At 38.9% G+C, this 22186-nt stretch overlaps 1 protein-coding gene across 1 annotated transcript; it reads right to left on the bottom strand.

Annotated features, from left to right (window-relative positions):
• Positions 1–106: 106 nt before the first annotated feature.
• On the bottom strand, positions 107–21896 carry LOC127426088 (heterochromatin protein 1-binding protein 3-like). Its single transcript, XM_051672603.1, has 12 exons — positions 21794–21896; positions 21106–21184; positions 19463–19691; positions 18120–18255; positions 12866–13012; positions 12724–12765; positions 8339–8487; positions 8164–8254; positions 7930–8089; positions 7201–7312; positions 4984–5151; positions 107–1254 (listed from the first exon to the last, which is right to left on the bottom strand). Exons 2-12 carry the CDS (start codon positions 21173–21175, stop codon positions 930–932), a joined length of 1629 nt encoding a protein of 542 aa, XP_051528563.1. The 5' UTR covers positions 21176–21184; positions 21794–21896; the 3' UTR covers positions 107–929.
• Positions 21897–22186: the final 290 nt, after the last annotated feature.

Below are 22186 nucleotides of genomic sequence, written 5' to 3'. Positions count from 1 at the left end.
TTCTGAGCTTGAAACATTTGGGCAACCTCTTTAAACAGCTCTTAATTGCTGGTTTAGTTCAGTATCAAACCAAGTCAGCTTAGCTAAAGAACGGTCAAAAAAAAAATGAAGTACAAATATAGTCACTTTATTAAGGACTACAGAAAAGTATATCAGATACATGCATGCAGGGTAAGGTGAGCAGTGCTCATAAAATTACATCTAACTCCCCTGATAAACTAACACACAAGAGTATGACCAGGTTAATAGTGCTGTGAATGTTTAAAACATTTGCTTAGAACATTTTTTCAAATTACATTCTCCTTCATTTTCTAAATATAACAAAATTACAGTCATGGATATGGACGCCAGAGTTTATTTAATGATTCAAAATTCATCAGATCTGAACTTTTTTGTGTTCAGGTAGACTTGAAAAGTTAGTCATCAATAATTGTTCTTCAAAATGACTTACACGAAGGAATAACAGTAGCTAAAGACCTAATTTCACAAAACAATTAATTATTAATTGTCAATACTAACAAATCGTTTTTTCTTGAACACTGATTAGACTCAAAATGTTAAAGAAAGGGTGGACCAAACAACTGAAATGCTCGCTTCTCTAGAAAGGCTGACTACAAGAACTTTAAAAAAGTATATTTTTTTCATTGGTGCACAACTGAGACAGAGACAGCTCCTCATAATGGTGACATGAATGAGCATCTTAAACAACACAAACAGCATCTACACTCTACACCTTTAACTGTAATTTAAGAATATTGAACAGATAATGTCTGTAGTGGAAAACAGCAGAATAACTTTGAAGAGGTCGATAAATCTTCATCAAAGCTCCAAGACCAGGAAAACGAGGAAGTTTCTAAACAAATAATAGGAGAAAATAGCCAGTACTGCAGTCTGGAGAGATACAGTTGATCATTTGAATAATCGTGGACTCATTTCCGGGCTCGCAGTGATTTGAGGGCAACAGGTTTAGTCTTCACTGTAGATTCCTCCTTCTTAGCTGCCTTGGGTGCCGGCCGTTTGGACCCCCTGTTTGTCATCTTTTTGGCTATAGGCGTTTTAGGTTTGCTGGTTGGGGCAGCTTTCTTGACTGGTGTGGCTTTAGGTTCAGGTGCTTTTTTCGCAGCGGCTGCAGGTCTCTTGGCTGATCGAGCGGGTTTCTTGGCTGGTGCAACTGATCTCTTTGCTACAGCAGGTTTTCTGCTGTTTGTTGTAGCCCTTTCATTTTGTCGAGCTCTAGGCGCAGAGCGCTGGTTCCTGTGGACAAATAAAGCATGATTAGCTTAGCAACGACAACTTTGAAATTAAGTAAGACCAAGCGAGTGACGACATCTATGATTGTCACAATACCAAAATTTCAGTAGTCGGTATTGATATATTAAGATTTTACAATTCTTGATCATTTTGATACCACAGAAAAAATTGGTCATATGCAACTGAACACACTCCTTTAGACTATTAAGATGTTACATTTCAATGCAAATAATAAATTAAAACAATAGCATGTTTCCTTAAAGCAGAGCTCCCCAATTAGTTTTCACCAAGGGCCCAATTCTGTCAACAAAGTCAAGGGCCACGGCCCTCGATTTAATGACAAAGTGTCTGCCAGGTAGGTCTCCTAAGCAACCAAACTGGCCCGGTTGCTAGGGAGGTGATTCGTGGCGAGTTGTGCGTGGATGCCGCGGAGAATAGCGTGAAGCCTCCACACGTGCAATGTCTCCGTGGTAACGCGCTCAGCCACGTAATAAGATGCGCGGATTGACGGTCTCAGACGCGGAGGCAACCGAGGTCGTCCTCCGCCACCCGGATTGAGGCGAGTCACTACGCCACCATGAGGATTTAGAGAGCATTGGGAATTGGGCATTCCAAATTGGGGAGAAAAGGGGAGAGAAAAAAAAAATTATTGTTGTTGTTCTTAAAGATAATATAACAAAGTATTGCAATAATTTCAATAAAGGAAAGACTGTGAGCCAATGATTTCTTATAAATTATATTTAATATTAGGCAGTGCATCATATTTTTTTCTGTACAATGTTATTCTTAATGTGCACTATTCTACGTGTATTTGTATCACAGTACCTTGTGTTATATTATCCAGGCATTATAAAAATAGTAGCTGGCTTTGGGAGTCCGTTTGGAATATACTCATAGCAAAATACATGTGCAATAAATAGGATGCATATTTATGCAGCAGCGCTCTTTACTCATAACACTCGCATAAATAAAATACTTTTCAACATACCATTGCATTTTTGCAAGTGCTTTAGTAAACATCCTCACAGTATAATCTAAAATACAAAATGGGTCTTATTTTTGTCAAATGAAGTTCTGCACAACAGAGCATCACATTATAGATTAAAACATTGATGACATCTTCAATTCAGTACAACAGCATTCTTGCTTGTGAGATACAGGTTCTACAGAATAGTAAAAATAACACATTTTACTAAACTCTGGTAATACAATTCTGTCGCAATTGATTACATTTCATATGTCAAGCTTTTATTTTGAATTAAACTTTTGTGACGTGAAGGCTTTTCTGGTTCTGTGTTTTTGATGGTAACAAAGTCCCTTTTAAGGCAAGTCAGTTCACTTGGCGGCCATCTTTGGAACGCACCAAACTCCAAGCTTCAAACTCTATTTGAATGGCAGAAGACCAAAATCTCTGGTCAAGATTACGGTCAAAGGGCATATTTTAAATCAGCCGTAAAATCTGAAAACAATGGTATCATAAATTGCGCTTTTCTTTCACTCGGATCACGCTAAAAAAAAAAGCCAATATTTTTCAGGCTGGTTCAGCAAATCTGTATCGAAAAGGTGATTGGCTCTTTTACCTGTAAGGCAGGACTTCCTGTTCTACATCCGTTGGGCGTTCATATTTCTCCCATTCATTTTAATACCAGTGGTCCATTATTTTAGTATCGACTTGGTACCAAATTACCGGTACTTCACTAACCACATAAAAAAAAGCAATGATACAATGATCTCCAAGAGACGATAATGCTTTATTCAGGGTTGCCACACATTTTGACTAATTAATTTCCATTCAAATTACTAGATCAGATTAAAAAAAAAAAAGAAAACTGTATAAAGACTGCACTCACATATAGCAATTTCTAGTCAATGAAACTGGCAGCCCGATTCCAGTCTTGAAGCACCCCCAGATCATCACCGATCCTCCACCAAATTTCACAGTGGGTATAAGACACTGTGGCTTGAAGGTCTCTCCAGGTCTCCATCTAACCATTAGACAACTAGGTGGAGGATCGGTGATGATCTGGGGGTGCTTCAGCAAGGCTGGAATCAGGCAGATTCACCTTTGTGAAGGACACATGAATCAAGCCATGTACAAGGTTATCCTGGATGAAAACTTGCTTCCTTCTGCTCTGACAATGTTCCCCAACTCTGAGGACTGGTTTTTCCAGCAGGACAATGCTCCATGCCACACAGCCAGGTCAATCAAGGTGTTGATAAAGGACCACCGGATCAAGACCCTGTCATGGCCAGCCCAATCTCAAGACCTGAACCCCATTGAAAACCTCTGGAATGTGATCAAGAGGAAGATGGATGGCCACAAGCCATCTAACAAAGCAGAGCTGCTTACATTTTTGCGCCAGGAATGGCATAGTCACCCAGCAGCAGTGTGAAAGACTGGTAGAGAGCATACCAAGACGCATGAAAGCTGTGATTGAAAATCAGGGTTATTCCACCAAATATTGATTTCTGAACTCTTCCTAAGTTAAAACTTTAGTATTGTGTGTGTTTTTTTTATTATTATTAAATGAATATGAACTTTGCATTATTCGAGGTCTGAAAACACTACATCTTTTTTGTTATTTTGACCAGTTGTCATTTTCTGCAAATAAATGCTCTAAATTACAATATTTTTATTTGGAATTTGGGAGAAATGTTGTCAGTACTTTATAGAATAAAACAAAAATGTTCATTTTTACTCAAACGCATACTTACAGTAAATCCAGAGAAGCTGATAATTTTGCAGTGGTCTCTTTATTTTTTCCAAAGCTGTATGTTCCTTGAGGTTCACTTAAGAAAAGTTTTTTTGCATAAAAGAAAAAAGTTATATATTTGTAAAGTATGATCATCTTCCACCCACATTCTGACCCTCTGTCAAAAATGCTCGGTTTTTGTGCTGCTTCTCCTTTAAGAATTGAGAGTAAACACCCACTTTTATGATTAGCTCTCTGCTCTCCACTGACCTGTTCTCTCCTTGCCATCTCACTGCTCATGGCTGCTGGGTGGGCCACGGAAGTGATAAAGTAAAGCAGACATTAAATTGGTGTTGTGTAAATGTCTACCACAGTGTCACATCACAAAGTGGGGGAAGTAGAGAACGAGTCATTTTGGCAGCTTGGTTTCAACAAGGAGGGGGAAGTTTCGAGTTCTGAAACTTACAGTATTTTTTATTTTTATTTTTTTTTAAAGAGTACAAAGACCTCTTATATGTCAAAAGACCCCTTTTATTAATTTCCATGACTTCTCCAGGCCTGGAAATCCCCATTTAAATGTTCCTGATATTTCCAGGTTTTCTAAAATGGTGGGAAACCAGTTTATTGCTGCTTTGTTTTCCAAAATTGAAAACAATCACTATTACTTGCTTACATTTGATTGGACTAAAATTTCACTTCATGGTCACACAAATATAAGAGATATACAAGTTATCACTACACCACTTTTGCTTGTAATGAATAAAATGTGACTTATGCTTACCCGTTTTATCGTCCGCTAGAAAAAACTGTTAAGTCTGATTATTTAGAGATTTAATAGCACACAATCGTCTCACCAAACTGTATTATAAGAAGTATGACATATGAGGAATCATTCATGTCTGCAGCACAACGGTTTGGGACAGGTTACATGCGGAAATTTAATACTAAAGTTAGGGGTTTGTTCAAACCCATAACTCCAAGTACGTATAATCAAGAGTTACAGACTAGTGATATTTTGAGGTGATGTAATGGAATTCACCTCTTTTTTCGAGGAGGCTCATCATCCAATTCTTCCTCTTCAGATTCTTCCTCCGACTCCTCTTGGGATTCTTCCTCAGACAAATCGTCACTTTTCTTCTTGCGTTTGAGCTTCTGTTCCTCCTTCTGTTTGAATTTTTCCATCATCTCTGGAAACAGAACCGCTGGGCTGCAGAGGAGGACCGAACAGAAAGTTGGTCAATTCAAGCAATTTCATGACATTTTATTTTTGTCTTTTGCAACTTTTGGAATATAAACTCACATCTATCACACTTCTGAGACAAAACTGACAAATGGAAAAAGCTCAAGTTAATGCTGTCCATTTAACGTGTTAATTCAGTGCGATTAATTATATGAAAATTATTGATTTTAAAAAAATTAACTCAATTAATCACACCACCGTAATAAGGAATTTTCCAACCAATGGAACAAGTCAAGCTTGAAGTGACACCTCCATGTTTTTTTTTAGTCAGCAGGGGGTAGTAAGCGCATCTCCAGCTGTACAGGAAATTCGCAGTAGTGGTGGAGATTTTGATTCATCCCAGTGACGAGTCTTTTGAATCTGTTCACCATACTGCTCGTGCAGTGCTAACTGAAGCACTCAAAGTAGACCATGTTTTAAAACGCAGCATTTTGTGGTTTAGTTATTGTGCTGAGCATATTGCGATTTCAATCTTAATTCAATCCATAATGCTACCTTGATGAATATCATAACAGTGTCTCAGAGGTCAAAATCTGCAGGTTTTAAAGTGTGTTAAATGGTTTTCCCTTAACATGTACTGTAAGTGCCGCTTTTACAACCGTCACGCTGGTTTTTCCACATTCATTTGAAAATGATAATGAATAAAATATAATTATGACAAATTTCTTATGAGCACCAACATTATGTGGCTAGTTTTATTTCTGGATTGTGCATTTCAATTCACAGAGTTTTTACAGAGAGTGGTCTCCCAAAAAAACTAATGTCCATTTTTAACATGTTCATATCCCTAGTTCATTTCCTAATCTAAACGGGAAAAAACACTGAACATTTTCTAAGGTCTGGACAGTATCTGTAGGGATTTATAATTATACATACAATTGGTTCAAAATACTGGCAATGACTACTTTAAATGTGAAGTTAAATGTCACATTTTCACAGCAAATACCTCTAACAATAACGCTTTTAACCTGTCAACAATTGTGGCAATGGTTCAAACCCATTTAATACCCAATCGTCATCCGAGGGAAGGTTGAATGCAGAAGACAGGGCATTCTCGATACGATATTAACCCCTGATTAAATATTAACACCCCCTCCCTTTTATTTTTTTAAACAGATTTACACATTCAGTAAGTCACATTTTTAGGCCGGGAAAAATCGGAATCTGGAAAAATCCAGAGGAATTACATCCCTGACCTCAAACTAGAGCTCATTGCCTTTGAAATGTGAGAAAAATCAGAGAAAGAGAAATACAAGACAGTGTATGGATGTGAACGAGAATGAATCTTTTAAGAGAACGAATCATTCAAAAAGACTGATTTGGTCACGAACGAAACATCACTAACGCGCAGCTGTGCAGAAAACAAACCGATAGCTGATCAAAGACAGCTTGACAGAGAAGCGTGCAGGGGTCTCAAATGACATGTAACTTCACATAGCGTAATAAAATCACTGTTTACGAACGTGTCCCTGTGTCTATGACGGACAGACTGATGAACTCAATTGTAAAATGGATTGCTGTGGACTGTAGGCCAGTGACAGGCTTATGTTCGATGATATGGAAATAAACCAAACAATACAGTGACTTCTAAAGCCACTTTTTTTATTATTATGAACATTATTTTCTTTAAATATTATATTTATAATTAGGCTTATTTTGATTATTATATTTTGAATTATCTTTATTTGGTGGCCTATTTTTTAAGAATCCATCTGTAGAAACGTAACTTATAATATCTCAATAAAACACCCTCTGAACTTCTCAAAATAAGGTAAAACAGAGCAAGAAAGTCACAGTAACCCAGAATTGCAGTGCCAACTGTATAAAGTGTTAATTACTAACCCAGGTTTATGTATGAAAAGGCTGAAACAAGACACAAAATCGACCAATCAACCCAGGATTACCTTATCTCAGTGTCAAAAATGACCCTGGTTTAAGTATTTCAAATGCGAACAGACCAAAGCAAATATTAGCATACAAGTTGAAATTTAATTAATCCATTTTAGTTAAATGTACCTTGGGTAATATGGATAGCTAAGCTGGTAGGAGCCATTGAGTCCATGACCAGAAATCTGCTCCATCCATCCCATCATTTTACACTTCTGCAAGGTCCTCTTCATGTTGGCCACTATGATGATAGGACAAATAACATTAAGAACTTCTGCAAGATAGATATTAAAAGACTTCTTAACAAATCATTTGAAAGTATTAGATGCAACCTCAAAACAAAGGAGACCTAACAGAGTCCTTTATTTTATTTTTGGAATTTCTCCCCAATTTGGCATGCCAATTTCCCAATGCGCTCTAGGTCCTTGTGGTGGCGTAGTGACTCGCCTCAATCCGGGTGGCGGAGGACGAATCTCAGTTGCCTCCGTGTCTGAGACAGTCAATCCGTGCATCTTATCACATGGCTTATTGAGCACGTTACCACGGAGACCTAGCACATGTGGAGGCTCACGCTATTCTCCACGGCATCCACGCACAACTCACCACAAGCCCCACTGAGAGCGAGAACCACATTATAGCAACCACAAGGAGGTTAACCTAACATGACTCTACCCACTCTAGCAACCGGGCCAGTTGGTTGCTTTAGAGCCTGAGTGGAGTCACTCAGCACACCCTGGATTCGAACTTGCGACTCCAGGTGTGGTAGTCAGCGTCTTTACTTGCTGAGCTACCCAGGCCCCTGACCTAAAAGAGTCCTTAGAGAGAAAGCTTTCCCCAGAGTGTGTTAGTGTACTGTACCAATTAAATAAACAGTCGGCTCCTTCTGATTCTCCATCAGGAACTTGCGTAGTGTGGTGATGCTGCAGGTCTTAGGTTCGTTCATGGCCGTGATGGCGGCCACTACAGCGTCGTCCAGCAGTCCGCCGCCCATGAGCACCTTGTTTCCAGCTTTCTTCAGCTGTTAGAGTACAAACATAGACGCTCATTGAAAACCCGGTTTTAGCCGTTGAACAACTCAAGAGGTTAACTCACTTGGAAGGTGCCAGAGGCTCCTTTGCCAGTGATCTGCTCCAGGTAGCCCTTTTCCACTGATCTCTGCAGGCAGTTCTTCAAAATGTCAGGCCTTAGAAAGAATTACAGAAAGACTTTACATTTAAGGCTACATTTAAAAGGATGTTCTGCCTTCTAAACCTGAGCCAGAAATCACCTGTTCTCCACGTTGAGTTGAGGGAAGTGTTGCTCTAGGTATTTCTTGATGAGGATGTACGAGGCCTCCTTTGGTTCGCAAAGGCGAGTGATGATCAGAGGCAGAGAGTCTCCCAGGTTCTCCTTCGTCTCTGCAGTCACTGCTGACTTCTACCATCCACCCACAAGCAATACAACATTATAACAACAAATTAATGACAACAGGATTGAGAATTATGAGGAACCAACAAAATCAAAAGAAGTCTGCCAAAGCAGCAACAATTCCCTCAATGTTCTGAAGACACTAGGACTTACAACTATTGTGTTAATTTATCATTTGAATAATAGATTAAACGAATAAAAAAGTAGTTGTTGCAGCCCTTATAGACACATAAGGCCTAAACCTACTCTATGCAGGTATGTGAACGCAGACGTTTCTAAATACACAAGCTCGATTTTGTGTACTATTGCGTTCCAAATTGTGTCAGACTACTATTTATGTCATGATGCAAGTATGCGTTGCATTCTTAACGTTGCCACAAGGGGCGCTATAATGGACATTAGTGTGATTTGTCCACTTCTATGGAGTTTTTTCAAGTCAATCATGGCGGAGCAACAGTTTGAAGAGAAATTGCTGAGTAAGATAAAGTCAATATATTCAAACCAACTTCCCTGAATAATAACAACATACCCTGCATCCAAAATCACGAACTTTCAGAGTATGTCCTGCATTTGACTAAGAACCTCCAAAAAATGGTATTGGGACAACACCAATACCGTTTTTTCACTAATTTCCATATTCAACAGTTTATTTTAATTTTATCATCAAAATGGTATCAAAATAAATTAGTTAAACCTTTAATCAAATGAAAATATAACAATTCAATTTCAGCTTTCTATTTCTGGCATACTACACAGCAGGGAAGTATGCATTTTTGGACGCAGCCATACAGTTTAAAGGCAGACTTTTGAGAGTAACTCTATCGTCCCCTTGAGTACTGAAGTTTGTTACCATCACAGTAATGCAAGAACATATGTTAAAGGGATAGCTCACCACAAATTGAAAATCCCCAAATCATTTACTCTTTCTTCTGCTGAACACAAAGATTTTTAGAAGAATATCTCAGCTCTGTGGGTCCATACAGTGCAAGTGAAAGGTGGCCAGAATTTCGAAGGTCCACAAAGCATATAAAGACAGCATAAAAGAAATCCATATGACTCCAGTAGTTAAATCCACATCTTCAGAAGCGATATGATAGGTGTGGGTGAGAAACAGATCAGTATTTAAGTCCTTTTTTTACTACCAACCTCCACTTTCACATTCTTTTGTTTTTGGCGATTCACATTCTTCATTCCACCTACTGGGCAGAGAGGTGAATTTATAGTAAAAAATGACTTAAATATTGATCTGTTTCTCACCCACACTTATATCTCTTCTGAAGATATGGATTTAACCACTAGAGTGGTATGGATTACTTTTATGCTGCCTTTGTGCTTTTTAGACCTTCACAGTTGTAGCCACCATTCACTTGCAATGTATGGCCCTACAGAGCTGAGGTATTATTCTAAAAATATTCATTTGTGTTCAGCAGAAGAAAGAAAATCATACACATCTGGGATGGCATGAGGGTGAGCAAAGCCGGGCGTACACGGTGCGAGTTCTGACCCTCGAGAGGTCATGAGCCCCTGCGCACGTTACGAGTCAATTTATCTGATAATTGTACAGATGCAGTGGTACTCGACACGACTTAATGACCTGGCGAATTCCGAAGCAATTGCATGAATTTATGTGCTATTTATAATTATAAGACATAAAGCCAGAGGAGGACATTGCTTTCATTCCTTGTAGCTTGTGATTTAGAAATACAAAAGAAGACTGGTATGGCCAGGGGCTGCATTAGCTGAAAACTCATCTGCTGATTTAAAAAAAATTTTTTTTATATATATATATATATATATATATATATATATATATATATATATACACACACACATACATATACACACACACACACACACACACACACACACACACACACACTAGGGTGCTCTGATACCAAATTTTTTGCTACGGTACGACACCAGCCCTGGTACCTCAGTATCAATACTAAATCGATATTATAATCAACATATAAAAAGCCTCAGATTTTTTATGAAATTACACAGAAAATTACTTGATTAAAAGAACTGCATAAAGTCTTACAGATACAAATTATGCATTTTCCTTTTTTCTGGATTCCATGTTAAATGTTTTAATTAAATCTTATGATCAAATGGTGTTTAATCAAATTAATACAGCTTTAATCATATAAAATAGAATATTTTTTATTTTTGGTAAAATAAAATGATGCACAACAGAGCTTCAAAGTATTAATGAAAAAAAAAATCTGACTACCTGTGGCACAAGGCTGCTATGGCTGAATCACAATATGCTGATAATACACTTGCGTTTGTGATATTGCTTACTGATAATAATAATAAAAAGTTTTTATATTATATAATTGTTATTATGAGTATTATTGCTACTTTTTGAATATTACATTTTTATACAGTAGTTATATTTTTCTATCTTCAACTTCACGCATCGATTTGAATAGAGCTTTCATTTTAGCAGGACTTTTATTTTGACAAACCTTTGAGTTCTTCCTTTTTTTCACGGGTTTATATCAAGCTTCCCATAAATGCTGTAATACTCCCATCGCGACTCCCGAGCCGAAATCTCTGAGCTGCACTGTTAACAGCCGTTTATTCTCTAAACACACTGTATGAAAATTAAGCACAAGTAGTGAGTATGAGTGTGTGTGAAGCAGATGACACAGCGGCACCTCGTTCATTCTGTATTGTGCAGCGCATGTGACTGTCTATTACTTAATGAAATTACATCCTTCTGCTGTTTAATGATCACACTTGGCCATATCCAGAGGTTTTTTATTTCATTTTCAAATTGTCATTGATTTCACCTTAAAACTGTCACAGCTTATATCACTTTGCTAATGGCAGCATACTGTAATATGGTGCCGAAGTCAGCAACAAGACGATATCGTACCGGTTTAATTTTTTTGGTATCGCGATACTTCGTTAGTACTAATATATGTGTATATATATGAATAATTATTACAAATGCTGCCTGACATTTGACAGATTCAGATTTCGAAGGGAGGCTGTGTGATTTCATGACTGCATACATCAATGACAGTGTGTTGCTGCCAGTACTGCATGATAATAAAGCACACAAAATTTGCGCACCATTTCTGACAGTTGTACTTGGATATAATCTAAGCGCAAACATGACGTTTAGTGCAGAATTCTGAGTTATTTTAGTGAAGTAGGCTATCTGTATTATTCAGCTTTAGATGTAGGCTACGTCCTTCTCATCTGTGTCACACTGTCATGCTGAAGAAGTCTCGTCCATGTAAATGCGCTTTAAAGACGCACGTAGCAAAGTTCTTGTTTTAGCGCTGTGGTTGATTGACAGGTAGAACTTTCAACCTTGGCTTCACCAAACTTGCGCTTGGGGAGTTGAAAAATATCTTTCACATATCCACTATTGTGTATAACAGATGCTAAACCTCCCTAAATGAATGCAAGTTTGATGAAAAAAATTGATCATGATGGAAATTTTACAACTTTTTCCATCAGAGTGATAAAGATTGTTTTCTATCGCAACCCGTATTTCAAATGATTTGTTTGAAGAGCAGAAAACAGCATAGCATTTCTGTAGAATCCTTCAGTGATGTGGTCATGAATAATATGGGAAAACACAGTTTTAACACAACCATTTTCTCCAAATGTGTAAAAGCTTCATGAACACTCAGTCTTCATTGATCATGTGGGTTGTAACACCTTCTAGTGATTGGTCCAAATTGGCTCATTCAACCGCACACACCTCACGAATTCAAGCTGACAGTGGGCAAATTTTTAAAATGGTTTTAAAAATTATCGAGAGGTTGTGAGTTGCTCGTAAGCCACTCAGCTCCGCTTATAATTCCTCTCAAACGATGCGAGCCATGACCACATGAGCACCAACGATTTCCACGTGATCTCTCCAGACTGGATAAAAAAAAAAAAAAAAACGGTCAGGAGCTCGCACGACAGTCAAAAATCACACCGTGTATGCCCACCTTAAATGATGACAGAATTTTCATCTTGGGGGGAACTATCCCTTTAAACATGTTCAACCGGGCCAAGTTTTGGTCTGCGTACTTGCGTAAAGTACTGTATGTTTCTGGCCAAAAACAGGCATACGACAATCTTGTTTATGACATTTACGACATTGCAGAATGTGAACCATGAAAATAAAATAATTTAGTTACATCAATGATACTATTATTGAAGAAACAGTTAGGCTAGTTTTAGCTGATAGCACTCATTTTAGAGTTTACTTTTTTAAAAGGATTTTGCAGATACCTTTCCAATTGCGAAACTTCCAGAGAAGCCTTTGCCTTTCAGCTGTGGGTAAAGAAGAGAAGATTAGGTATGTTTCTGGCCTGGCATTCTTTGTGTACTTAAATATATAAATGCATATTCACATATTTAAATGGCAGATTACCTGTTTGACTGCACCCTTCTCGACCATTCGTTTCATGGCCTTCTTATAGAGATTTTTGGTCTTTTTGTCCATTTCCACAGATGGATACTTCTTTTCCACGTATTTGATAATGGTGAAGGCAGAGACACCACCCCGCTCTTTGCAACTCTGTAGAGAGAAATGATTAACTTACTTTTAAAGACAACTTAAAACAAAAATGTTCTACAACCTAAATCATAGCTCAGAAAGTCCATTAGGTTGTTAAGAGTTAATGGTTTCAATTTAGGGCTGCACCTAACGATTATTTTTTTATCGATTAATCTAACGATTATTTTTTCCGATTAGTCGATTAATCTAATGACTAATTTGCTGATTATTCTAAAGATTTTTTATCATTATTAATTGATTAATATAACAATTAATTAACCCAAAATAAATATACAAAACTTGTCTAATTAATATTTCAATATTGTATTAATATCATCTTCTCTTAAACACAAACAAATGTACAAGAAACAAAGTGTGCACTGCAGGGCATTATTCTGCAACAAAAAACAGTGTTACTATGAATGCAAACTTTAATATATGTGTATGTGTGTATGTATGTATGTATGTACGTATCTTTTTGGACTCAAGATGGCGCCGAGTATGGCTGCTGCGTTGCGAGCTCCGACACAACATAGTAGTGTTTTGTTTGTTTTGTTCACAATTCTTATGTTTTTTGTCTTGGATGTTGTCTGCCTTATTGTCTACGACAGACAAACACTTTTGGACATTGGTTCAGCAATTTCACACCATAAACCAGACTTCAAATTCCTCAATGCCGACCCACTGTTTACAAACACGCAAGCGGAGCCCTTTGTCTGGGCAGTCCGGACGCGGAAACGCAGAAGGAAAAGGGGAAACAGAGCCGGTGTTCTCATCAGAGTAAGGCGCCGCGCAAATCGACCCCCACTACCCACTATTCTACTGGCAAATGTTCAGTCTCTGGATAACAAGCTCTGCGAGCTGAAAGCGCGGATCTCTTTCCAACGAGAGACTAGGGACTGCTGCATTATCTGCCTTACGGAAACTTGGATGTCTGCGGAGATTCCAGACTCAGCCATTGAACCTGCGGGGTTCTCCGTGCACCGAGCGGACAGAGCGAAAGACCTCTCAGGTAAAAGCAGAGGTGGTGGTGTATGTTTTATGATCAACAAATCCTGGTGTGATCAGAGGAACGTTCATTCTTTCAAGTCTTTCTGCTCTCCTGATCTGGAATATCTCATGCTTCTGTGTCGACCATTCTGGCTACCGAGGGAATTCACAGCGGTAATTATCACTGCTGTGTACATCCCCCCAAAAGCCGACACAGACCGGGCACTCAAGGAACTGTATGGGATTATAAGTGAGCAGGAAACCGCGCACCCTGAGGCCACGTTCATTGTGACTGGGGACTTTAATAAAGCCAGTTTCAAATCAGTCGCACCAAAATACCACCAGCACATTAGTTTCAACACACGAGGGGACTGAGTTTTGGACCATTGCTACTCTCCCTTCCGGGATGACTACAAATTCCTCCCCCGCCCACCATTTGGCAAATCGGACCGCTCTTCCATTCTGCTTCTGCCCGCTTACAGGCAGAAACTGAAACAGGAAGCACCCACCCTCAGAATGATCCAGTGCTGGTCGGACCAATCAGACTCTACACTACAAGACTGTTTTGATTACACGGACTGGGAGATGTTCCGGTCCGCCTCTGATGATGACATCGAGCTTTACGCTGATAGCGTAATGTGTTTCATCAAAAAGTGTGTGGAGGACGTGGTTCCGACCAGAACAATACGGATCTATCCGAACCAGAAACCATGGATAAATAGCGATGTTCGCGCGGCACTTAATGTGCGGACCTCCGCTTTTAATTCCGGGAACGCGGAGGAGCATAAACAAGCCAGTTATGCCCTCTGAAAAACAGCAAAATGTCAGTACAGGAGCAAGATTGAAGGACAGTTTAACACCACCAACTCTAGAAGCATGTGGCAGGGAATTAACATCATCACGGACTTTAAAGGGAATAAAAACTCCGCCATGAACACCGCTGCCTCTCTCCCGGATGAGCTAAATACTTTTTATGCTCGTTTTGAGGGAAATAACACCGCCCTCGCGGAGAGAGCTCTCGCAGCCGAAGATACAGAGGTTAGTTCACTCTCCGTCTCTGTAGCGGATGTAACCCGATCCTTCCGACGGGTGAATATCCGCAAAGCCGCGGGCCCAGACGGCATTCCGGGCCACGTCATCAGAGCGTAAGCGAACCAGCTGGCTGGTGTTTTTACAGACATTTTCAACCTTTCCCTCTCTTTGTCTGTAGTCCCAACATGCTTTAAAACATCCACCATTGTGCCTGTTCCAAAGCAATCAAAAATAATTTGCTTAAATGACTGGCCTCCTGTTGCTCTGACCCCCATCATCAGCAAATGCTTTGAGAGACTAATCAGAGATTACATCTGCTCTGTGCTGCCTCTCTCTCTTGACCCATTGCAGTTTGCTTACCGCAACAACCGCTCCACTGATGATGCCATTGCATCTACAATACACACTGCTCTCTCCCACCTGGACAAAAAGAACACTTATGTGAGAATGCTGTTTGTAGACTACAGCTCAGCATTCAACACCATAGTGCCCTCCAAGCTAGATGAGAAACTCCAGGCTCTGGGCTTAAACAGCTCGCTGTGCAGCTGGATCCTGGACTTCCTGTCAAGCAGACGCCAGGTGGTTAGAATAGGCAGCAACATCTCCTCATCACTGACCCTCAACACTGGAGCCCCACAGGGCTGTGTTCTCAGCCCACTCTTGTATTCCTTGTACACACATGACTGTGTGGCAACACATAGCTCCAATGCCATCATTAAGTTTGCTGATGACACGACGGTGGTAGGTCTGATCAATGACAATGATGAAACAGCCTACAGAGAGGAGGTGCACACTCTGACACACTGGTGTCAGTAGCACAATCTCTCCCTCAACGTCAGTAAGACAAAGGAGCTTGTGGTGAACTTCAGGAGAAGACATAGAGAACACAGTCCCATCACCATCAATGGAGCACCAGTGGAGAGAGTCAGCAGCTTCAAGTTCCTGAGTGTCCACATCACTGAGGAACTCACATGGTCCATCCACACTGAAGTCATTGTGAAGAAGGCTCATCAGCGCCTCTTCTTCCTGAGACGGCTGAGGAAGTTTGGAATGAACCGCCACATCCTCACACGGTTTTACACCTGCACTGTAGAGAGCATCCTGACTGGCTGCATCACCGCCTGGTACGGCAATAGCACCGCCCACAACCGCAAAGCACTGCAAAGGGTGGTGCGAACTGCCAGACACATCATCGGAGGTGAGCTTCCCTCCCTCCAGGAAATATATACCAGGCAGTGTGTGAAAAAAGCTCGGAGGATCATCAGAGACTCCAGCCACCCGAGCCATGGGCTGTTCTCACTGCTACCATCAGGCAGGCGGTCTCGCAGCATCAGGACCCGCACCAGCCGTCTCCATGACAGCTTCTTCCCCCAAGCAATCAGACTTTTGAACTCTTGATCTCCCACGATCAAAATACATCAGCACTGTACTTTATTATTATTGCTACTCTTACTCTTATATCTCACACCAGACTGTCATAAATTATATTATTATTATTATTATATTATATTCTCTCTTAACAACTTACTATCAACCGACAGCCTGAATGTCAATACAGTACAATACAACCTACTGTACATTCTATATATACTACTATATATACTCTTTTATATATTTTTTATTTTTATTGAATGTGTATCTATATTGTGCGTATTGTATACTGTACAGTGTATATTATTATTTGTATATTGTTGAGTGTAATTATGTGTATATCAGATGTTTAAATTGTGCTGTGTTAATCTGATGTTATTGTAAATTGGTATATGTCCCACCTATGTCTCATCACTGTCACGACTGCTATGTTGATCGGAACTGCACCCAAGAATTTCACACACCATTGCACTTGTGTATATGGCTGTGTGACAATAAAGTGATTTGATTTGATGTGTGTGTCTGTACGTATGTGTATAATTATTTTTTATTTTTTATTATTATCTATGTCTTGCTGCTGTTTTTGTATGGTTGTTCACTGGAAGCTCTGGTCACCAAGACAAATTCCTTGTATGTGTAAGCATACTTGGCAATAAAGCTCATTCTGATTCTGAATACAGTGAAAAAGACACTCTAGCTGTCATTTGCTGCTGCTGTCAAGCATCTGTTTGATGCCGAACACAATAGTGCTTTGCGCGTTCGCAGAGAGATTGACAGGCAGGAATTTGGCCAGTAGTTGCTGCAAGCCTCTTATAATCGACCAATTGGTGTGCGAGAAGGCGGGACTTACAAAGATGGGTTAAAGCAATGCAAATATGCGCGCACACACAATGAAGTATTAAACCAGATGCACATCATAATGCAACTAAAGCCGAATCCCGGACATTTTTGCAAATTTAGAAATCCCGGCCAGACGCTTTTTTAAGGTCCGAAAAAGAGGACATGTCCAGGAAAAAGAGGACGTATGGTCACCCTACGTTAGCAGCGGTGTAGAAATTACTTTTAACATGGGGGCGATGAGGAAACATTTAGAAAATCAATTTAAAGTGACTACTACTAACAGAAACACGTGTTGTAATACTAAAATGTCATACTTGGGAGGGGACAAAAAGTAAACAGGATTTACAGCGCTGCCTTGCTGCCGTCTTGACAAAGAGCTCTGGGATGCTTTTGCTTCAAGTGTTCGTTCATGGCGGCTGTACTGCTGTGATAAGCCATTTCCAATTTGCATAGTTTACACAGCACCACATTGTTGGGTCTCTGGCTAAAATACTCCCATGCTTTAGAAGAACGTAGGCGAGTTTTTTTTAGCTGCAGCTTGTTCTTTGGGGGAATACATACTTAAACTGGGCGCTGCCATTTTAATTACTCCATTGCGATGCGCCGACGCATGTTATGCAAATCGACGTATTTCTGTAATCAATGACGTCGATTACGTCGATGAATCGTCCCAGCCCTATTTAAATTTTAGTTCTTTCTGGTTTTAGAAGTGCTGCTTGGCTGTCTAAGATGTTAAAACAATAATGAATTTTGAGTATAACTGCACAACTCAAAATACAGGCTCTTTTATTTTTCTATTCTGATAACTTAAATAGATAACAACATTCCCATGACTTACTTAGATATAACATTTCTTTCTAGACATTAAGCTGGGAAACCAGAACTAGACTCAGACCTCAATCGCTTCTATGATGATTTTTTCAACTTTGGGCTGGGAAAGCGAAGTTGCGGCGAATCTGTTGCAGGAGATGGCCGCCCAGGAAGGAATCTTCTTTTTTGCTTTTTTTCCTTTGTCATCTCCATCCTTGTCACTATAACATTTGAGCAAAACAAAAGCATTAACTTAACAGTTTAATTCAAGGAACAAGTTAAAACTAGTTATACCACGGGTCTGTTGAATGCTTGACGGACGTTCTAAGGTGTGTAATTATTTTTCAAGTAAACGTACAGCTATGAAGTAGTTCCAGGTCTTGACCGCATAACGGTCCATATCACTTCGCCAAATTATTTCAGTTATTTCAAAGAGCCATACAAGCTACCACACCAATATAACCAATTAAAACAAAGACATTGGTTAAAATAAATTGGTTAAGTACATCAAACAATGTCTATAATATACTACATTTATTTCAATTTCGGTTGAAAAATGGTCTCGCCTCCCACGCACTAACACACTCTCACACACATGCACTCACCTTGTTACTCCAATGCCGAAAAGCAGCGCATCCTCCACTGCTAGTTCTAAAGTTACGTTTTCGAACTAGCAATGAAGGCTTGAGCTGTATCAAAGCTAGATACACTTGATCAATACAACAGTTTCTATATTATCTGAAATATCTTTGGGAAACACCCTCACGTCCCCCTCCGCTGCACGTCGTGACCGCATTACCACATCGGGTGTGCATTATTTTTCAATAATTCAACGGTCCGTCGTCAATTATTCCTTACATAGGTCAAGTTTGACAAGACCATCTTTGATGTTGGCTTGACAAAGCCTTTGTCTGAAAGTTTTAAAAAGATAGTCAAGTAGACCTTCTGATAAAACCTTCAAAAAAAGATAGATGGATATATTTTGTATTACAATCTAAAGCCATGAAATGGCAGGTCTTGTGTGTTTGTTTACATTTAAATATTTGGACAGCTGGAGTTTGAAATAATGAGCATTCCATTGGCCCATTTGAACATTCTGTCAATGTAAGTCTATTTGACCATCCGCTGTGTGAAAACCGTTATTCCGGTCAGTTAGAAAAGATATAGCAAAGTCAGAACAGTCTGAAAGTCTGTGCCAAGTTTGGTAGATGTAGCCCTAAATAAACCCTAAACAAAGTCTGTAGAATAAGAGAACATTGGCTTCCTCAAGCCAACATAAATATCTAACATTAAGGTCTGTCATTTTTGCACCACTACTGTCACCAAATGGAATTGCAAATATAATTACTCTTTTTAAACTCGTTCCCAAAAACAAACAAACAGTCATTATTAATAAGACATCAAGAGGCAAAGAACCTCTGTACTTACATTTTTGCGCCAACATCCTTGGCCTTTTTCTTCTTGCTCTTCCCTTGTTCAGTCCCTGCTTCCTCAGAATTCCCCTCATCAGGTGTCTCTCCACCATTTTTGGCCTGCTCCTCTCCATCAGCAGCCGGCTCCTCCCTTTCATCTGCCGCTGACTCCTCCTTTTTTAATTTAGGTTCAACAGACACTGGCTCTTTATCTTTCTTAGGGGCAGAACCTTCAGCTGTAGCATCTGTGGAACACAAAACATTGAGATGCACTGAAATGTTTTAGAAAAGAGATGCTCCAAACGTGTTGGACAGATTCTTGATGGTTAATGTTTCATCGGCTGATCTTTCTGATTAACAGCAGAGTTCTGATGGAGACTAAGACCAGTATACAAAATACTGGGAGTTTTAAGAAACGTTGATCTAAAGGAACGTTCCAGGTTCAATACAATTTAAGCTCGATTGACAGCATTGGTTGCATAATGTTGATTTCCCAAAAAAAAAAAAAAAAATTATCAACTCTTCTCTCCTATATTTAAAAAAAAAAAAGTACAAATCGTGGTTACAGTAATGCACTTGCAATAGAACTAAATGGGGCCAGTCCATAAACATTAAAATGTACAAAAGTATAGTCACAAGAAGTAAACAATATACATGTTAAAATGATTTTAGTGTGATTAAATCACTTATTAACCATATCTGTGTAAAGTTATATCCAACATTTTTTTGGACAAACTTTGTTCTCATGACAAAAATAAATATAACTTTACACAAATATGGTTAGTAAGTGATTTTATCACAATATAATCATATTAAAATGTATAATGTTTACGTCTTGTGGCTATACTTTAAGAAAAAAAAAAAAAGGATATTAATGTTTATATACTTTATTACAGTTGTTATCTGTTATATACAGTTGCCTTACTGTCAACGCATTTTATATATATATATATATATATATATATATATATATATATATCAACATTATGCCACAAATGCTACTTATTGAGCTTTAATTATAATGAGCCCAGAACATTCCTTTGAGGGCAGAGAACTATTCCTCTGTGCTTATATCAGATTTTACTTTGTTTCTTACAATAGAGGGCCAGAACAACTTTTAACATATTAGCATCAGTTTACTTGGGTTAACATTATACAGTAATTGCTTTAAAGAAATATTAACTAAAATTAAAGATTTTCAGCTGCAACAGGGATTTTAAATGAATTATGACTTAAATATTAGTATGTTCCTCAGTAAAGCTATTGCATGGCATCTGAAGACTTGAAATATAGCATAAAAGTCATGAACTACTTTTATGGTTCTTATTTGGTGTTTTTTTTTTTGTTTGTTTTGTCCTTTTTGGTGCTTGACAGAGATGTTCACGTATGAACAGCTTCATGAAGATGTTCCTCAATTGCAAGTTGCTTTGGATAAAAGAGTCTTCTAAAAGAATAAACATAAATGCAAGATTCTTCACAAATTCTCCTTTTGTGTTTCACGGTTAAAAATAACAGCATACGTGTTTGGAATGATATGAGGGTGCGTAAATAATGACAGAATAATGCATTTCTTATGAAGTGGCTTGAACTGGTTCTGTGAGGGCTATCATTATTACCCTGTCAACATGCCCACTGTGCCAGGCATGGGGCAATACGTACCTGCCTCTGGGGCATTAGCTGGGGGTGCCTCTTCTTTGGGTGGAGCTGCAGCAGCTCGGCGAATGGGCATGATTCGAACCTGCCAGTAATAAAGACTTTATTAATATTTATTTGAAATAATGAATAACTACAGGTGATTTGGCTCAGTCTGTGCATTTATAGTATGCATCCAAGCAGGGAACCCATTAAAAACATGATGCATTGTATGTTATAATCCGTTATAGTGTGGAAATTGCACAGAAATATTTAAAAAAAATAAGTTGAATTGTGCATGCATGACCTCTGATCTGCAAAGGGAACCTCATACAGAGAAAAGGCACGCAAACAAACGCGCTGGACATAAAGGCACATCAAATTAGTGAGGAAGGAGAAACAGTCTCATTGTTTATTTGCTCCATACATAGTCTTTGATGGTATATGAAGCGAATAACTTGTATAAAGTCACATGTGCATGCATTTTGGCAATGCACGAGAACTCAAGTCCCACTTAAAACCAATATAATCGAAAATGGCCATTTTGGCCATTTTACCCCTGTACTGTAATGGCGCTGCGTTGGGCTGAAAATGGTAAATGCATAAGGTTGCAAGTGCTAAAGAACAAAAAACAAACATAAACGGCTTCAGAGCATTGAAAAGGATAACGATATTTGAGCACGCGCAGTTTCTGAATGTGGTTTTTAATGCATACCTTGATGTACTTGCAGTATCGGTTGAAAAAAAAAAACACTCTTCCTTTTTGGAATTCTCTGTTTACGCGGCCCTTCCCCCCTCTTATAGTACACTTATTGACGGGCGCGTTCACGGATGCGTGCTCGTTCAAGGCACGTCCGTTGTGAGAGTTTTTATTATAATTATTGTCCAGAGTCAGTATAAAGAGTCAGTATAAAATCGGGTCAAGGGTGTTGATTTTTTACAATAAAGTAAAAGATACAAGAGGACATGACAAAGGGAAAAATAAAAGAAAGATACAAAATATACAACAGATCAACAAGGTGAACATCAGTCAATAAAAAAAAACTTTGTACACTTTAAAAAATCTGTTATTCTTGTTATTGTTTATAAGTTTAAGAGATTTTACCAT

The sequence above is a fragment of the Myxocyprinus asiaticus genome, chromosome 35 (assembly GCF_019703515.2).
Source record: "Myxocyprinus asiaticus isolate MX2 ecotype Aquarium Trade chromosome 35, UBuf_Myxa_2, whole genome shotgun sequence".
NCBI classification, from domain to species: Eukaryota; Metazoa; Chordata; class Actinopteri; order Cypriniformes; family Catostomidae; genus Myxocyprinus; species Myxocyprinus asiaticus.
Note: the sequence above shows the minus strand (reverse complement) of the source record. Positions and strands in the feature narration are given on the sequence as shown.

Bases quoted from the DNA above. Each gene is read 5' to 3' on its own strand.
- LOC127426088 (XM_051672603.1), bottom strand. From the start codon at position 21,175: ATGCCCATTCGCCGAGCTGCTGCAGCTCCACCCAAAGAAGAGGCACCC. The intron at 13,013-18,119 runs GTCTGAGTCTAG...TTCTCTCTACAG, and splicing joins TCATCATAGAAGCGATTGAG to AGTTGCAAAGAGCGGGGTGG. The intron at 1,255-4,983 runs GTGAATTCCATT...ATTTGTCCACAG, and splicing joins GAGCCTCCTCGAAAAAAGAG to GAACCAGCGCTCTGCGCCTA.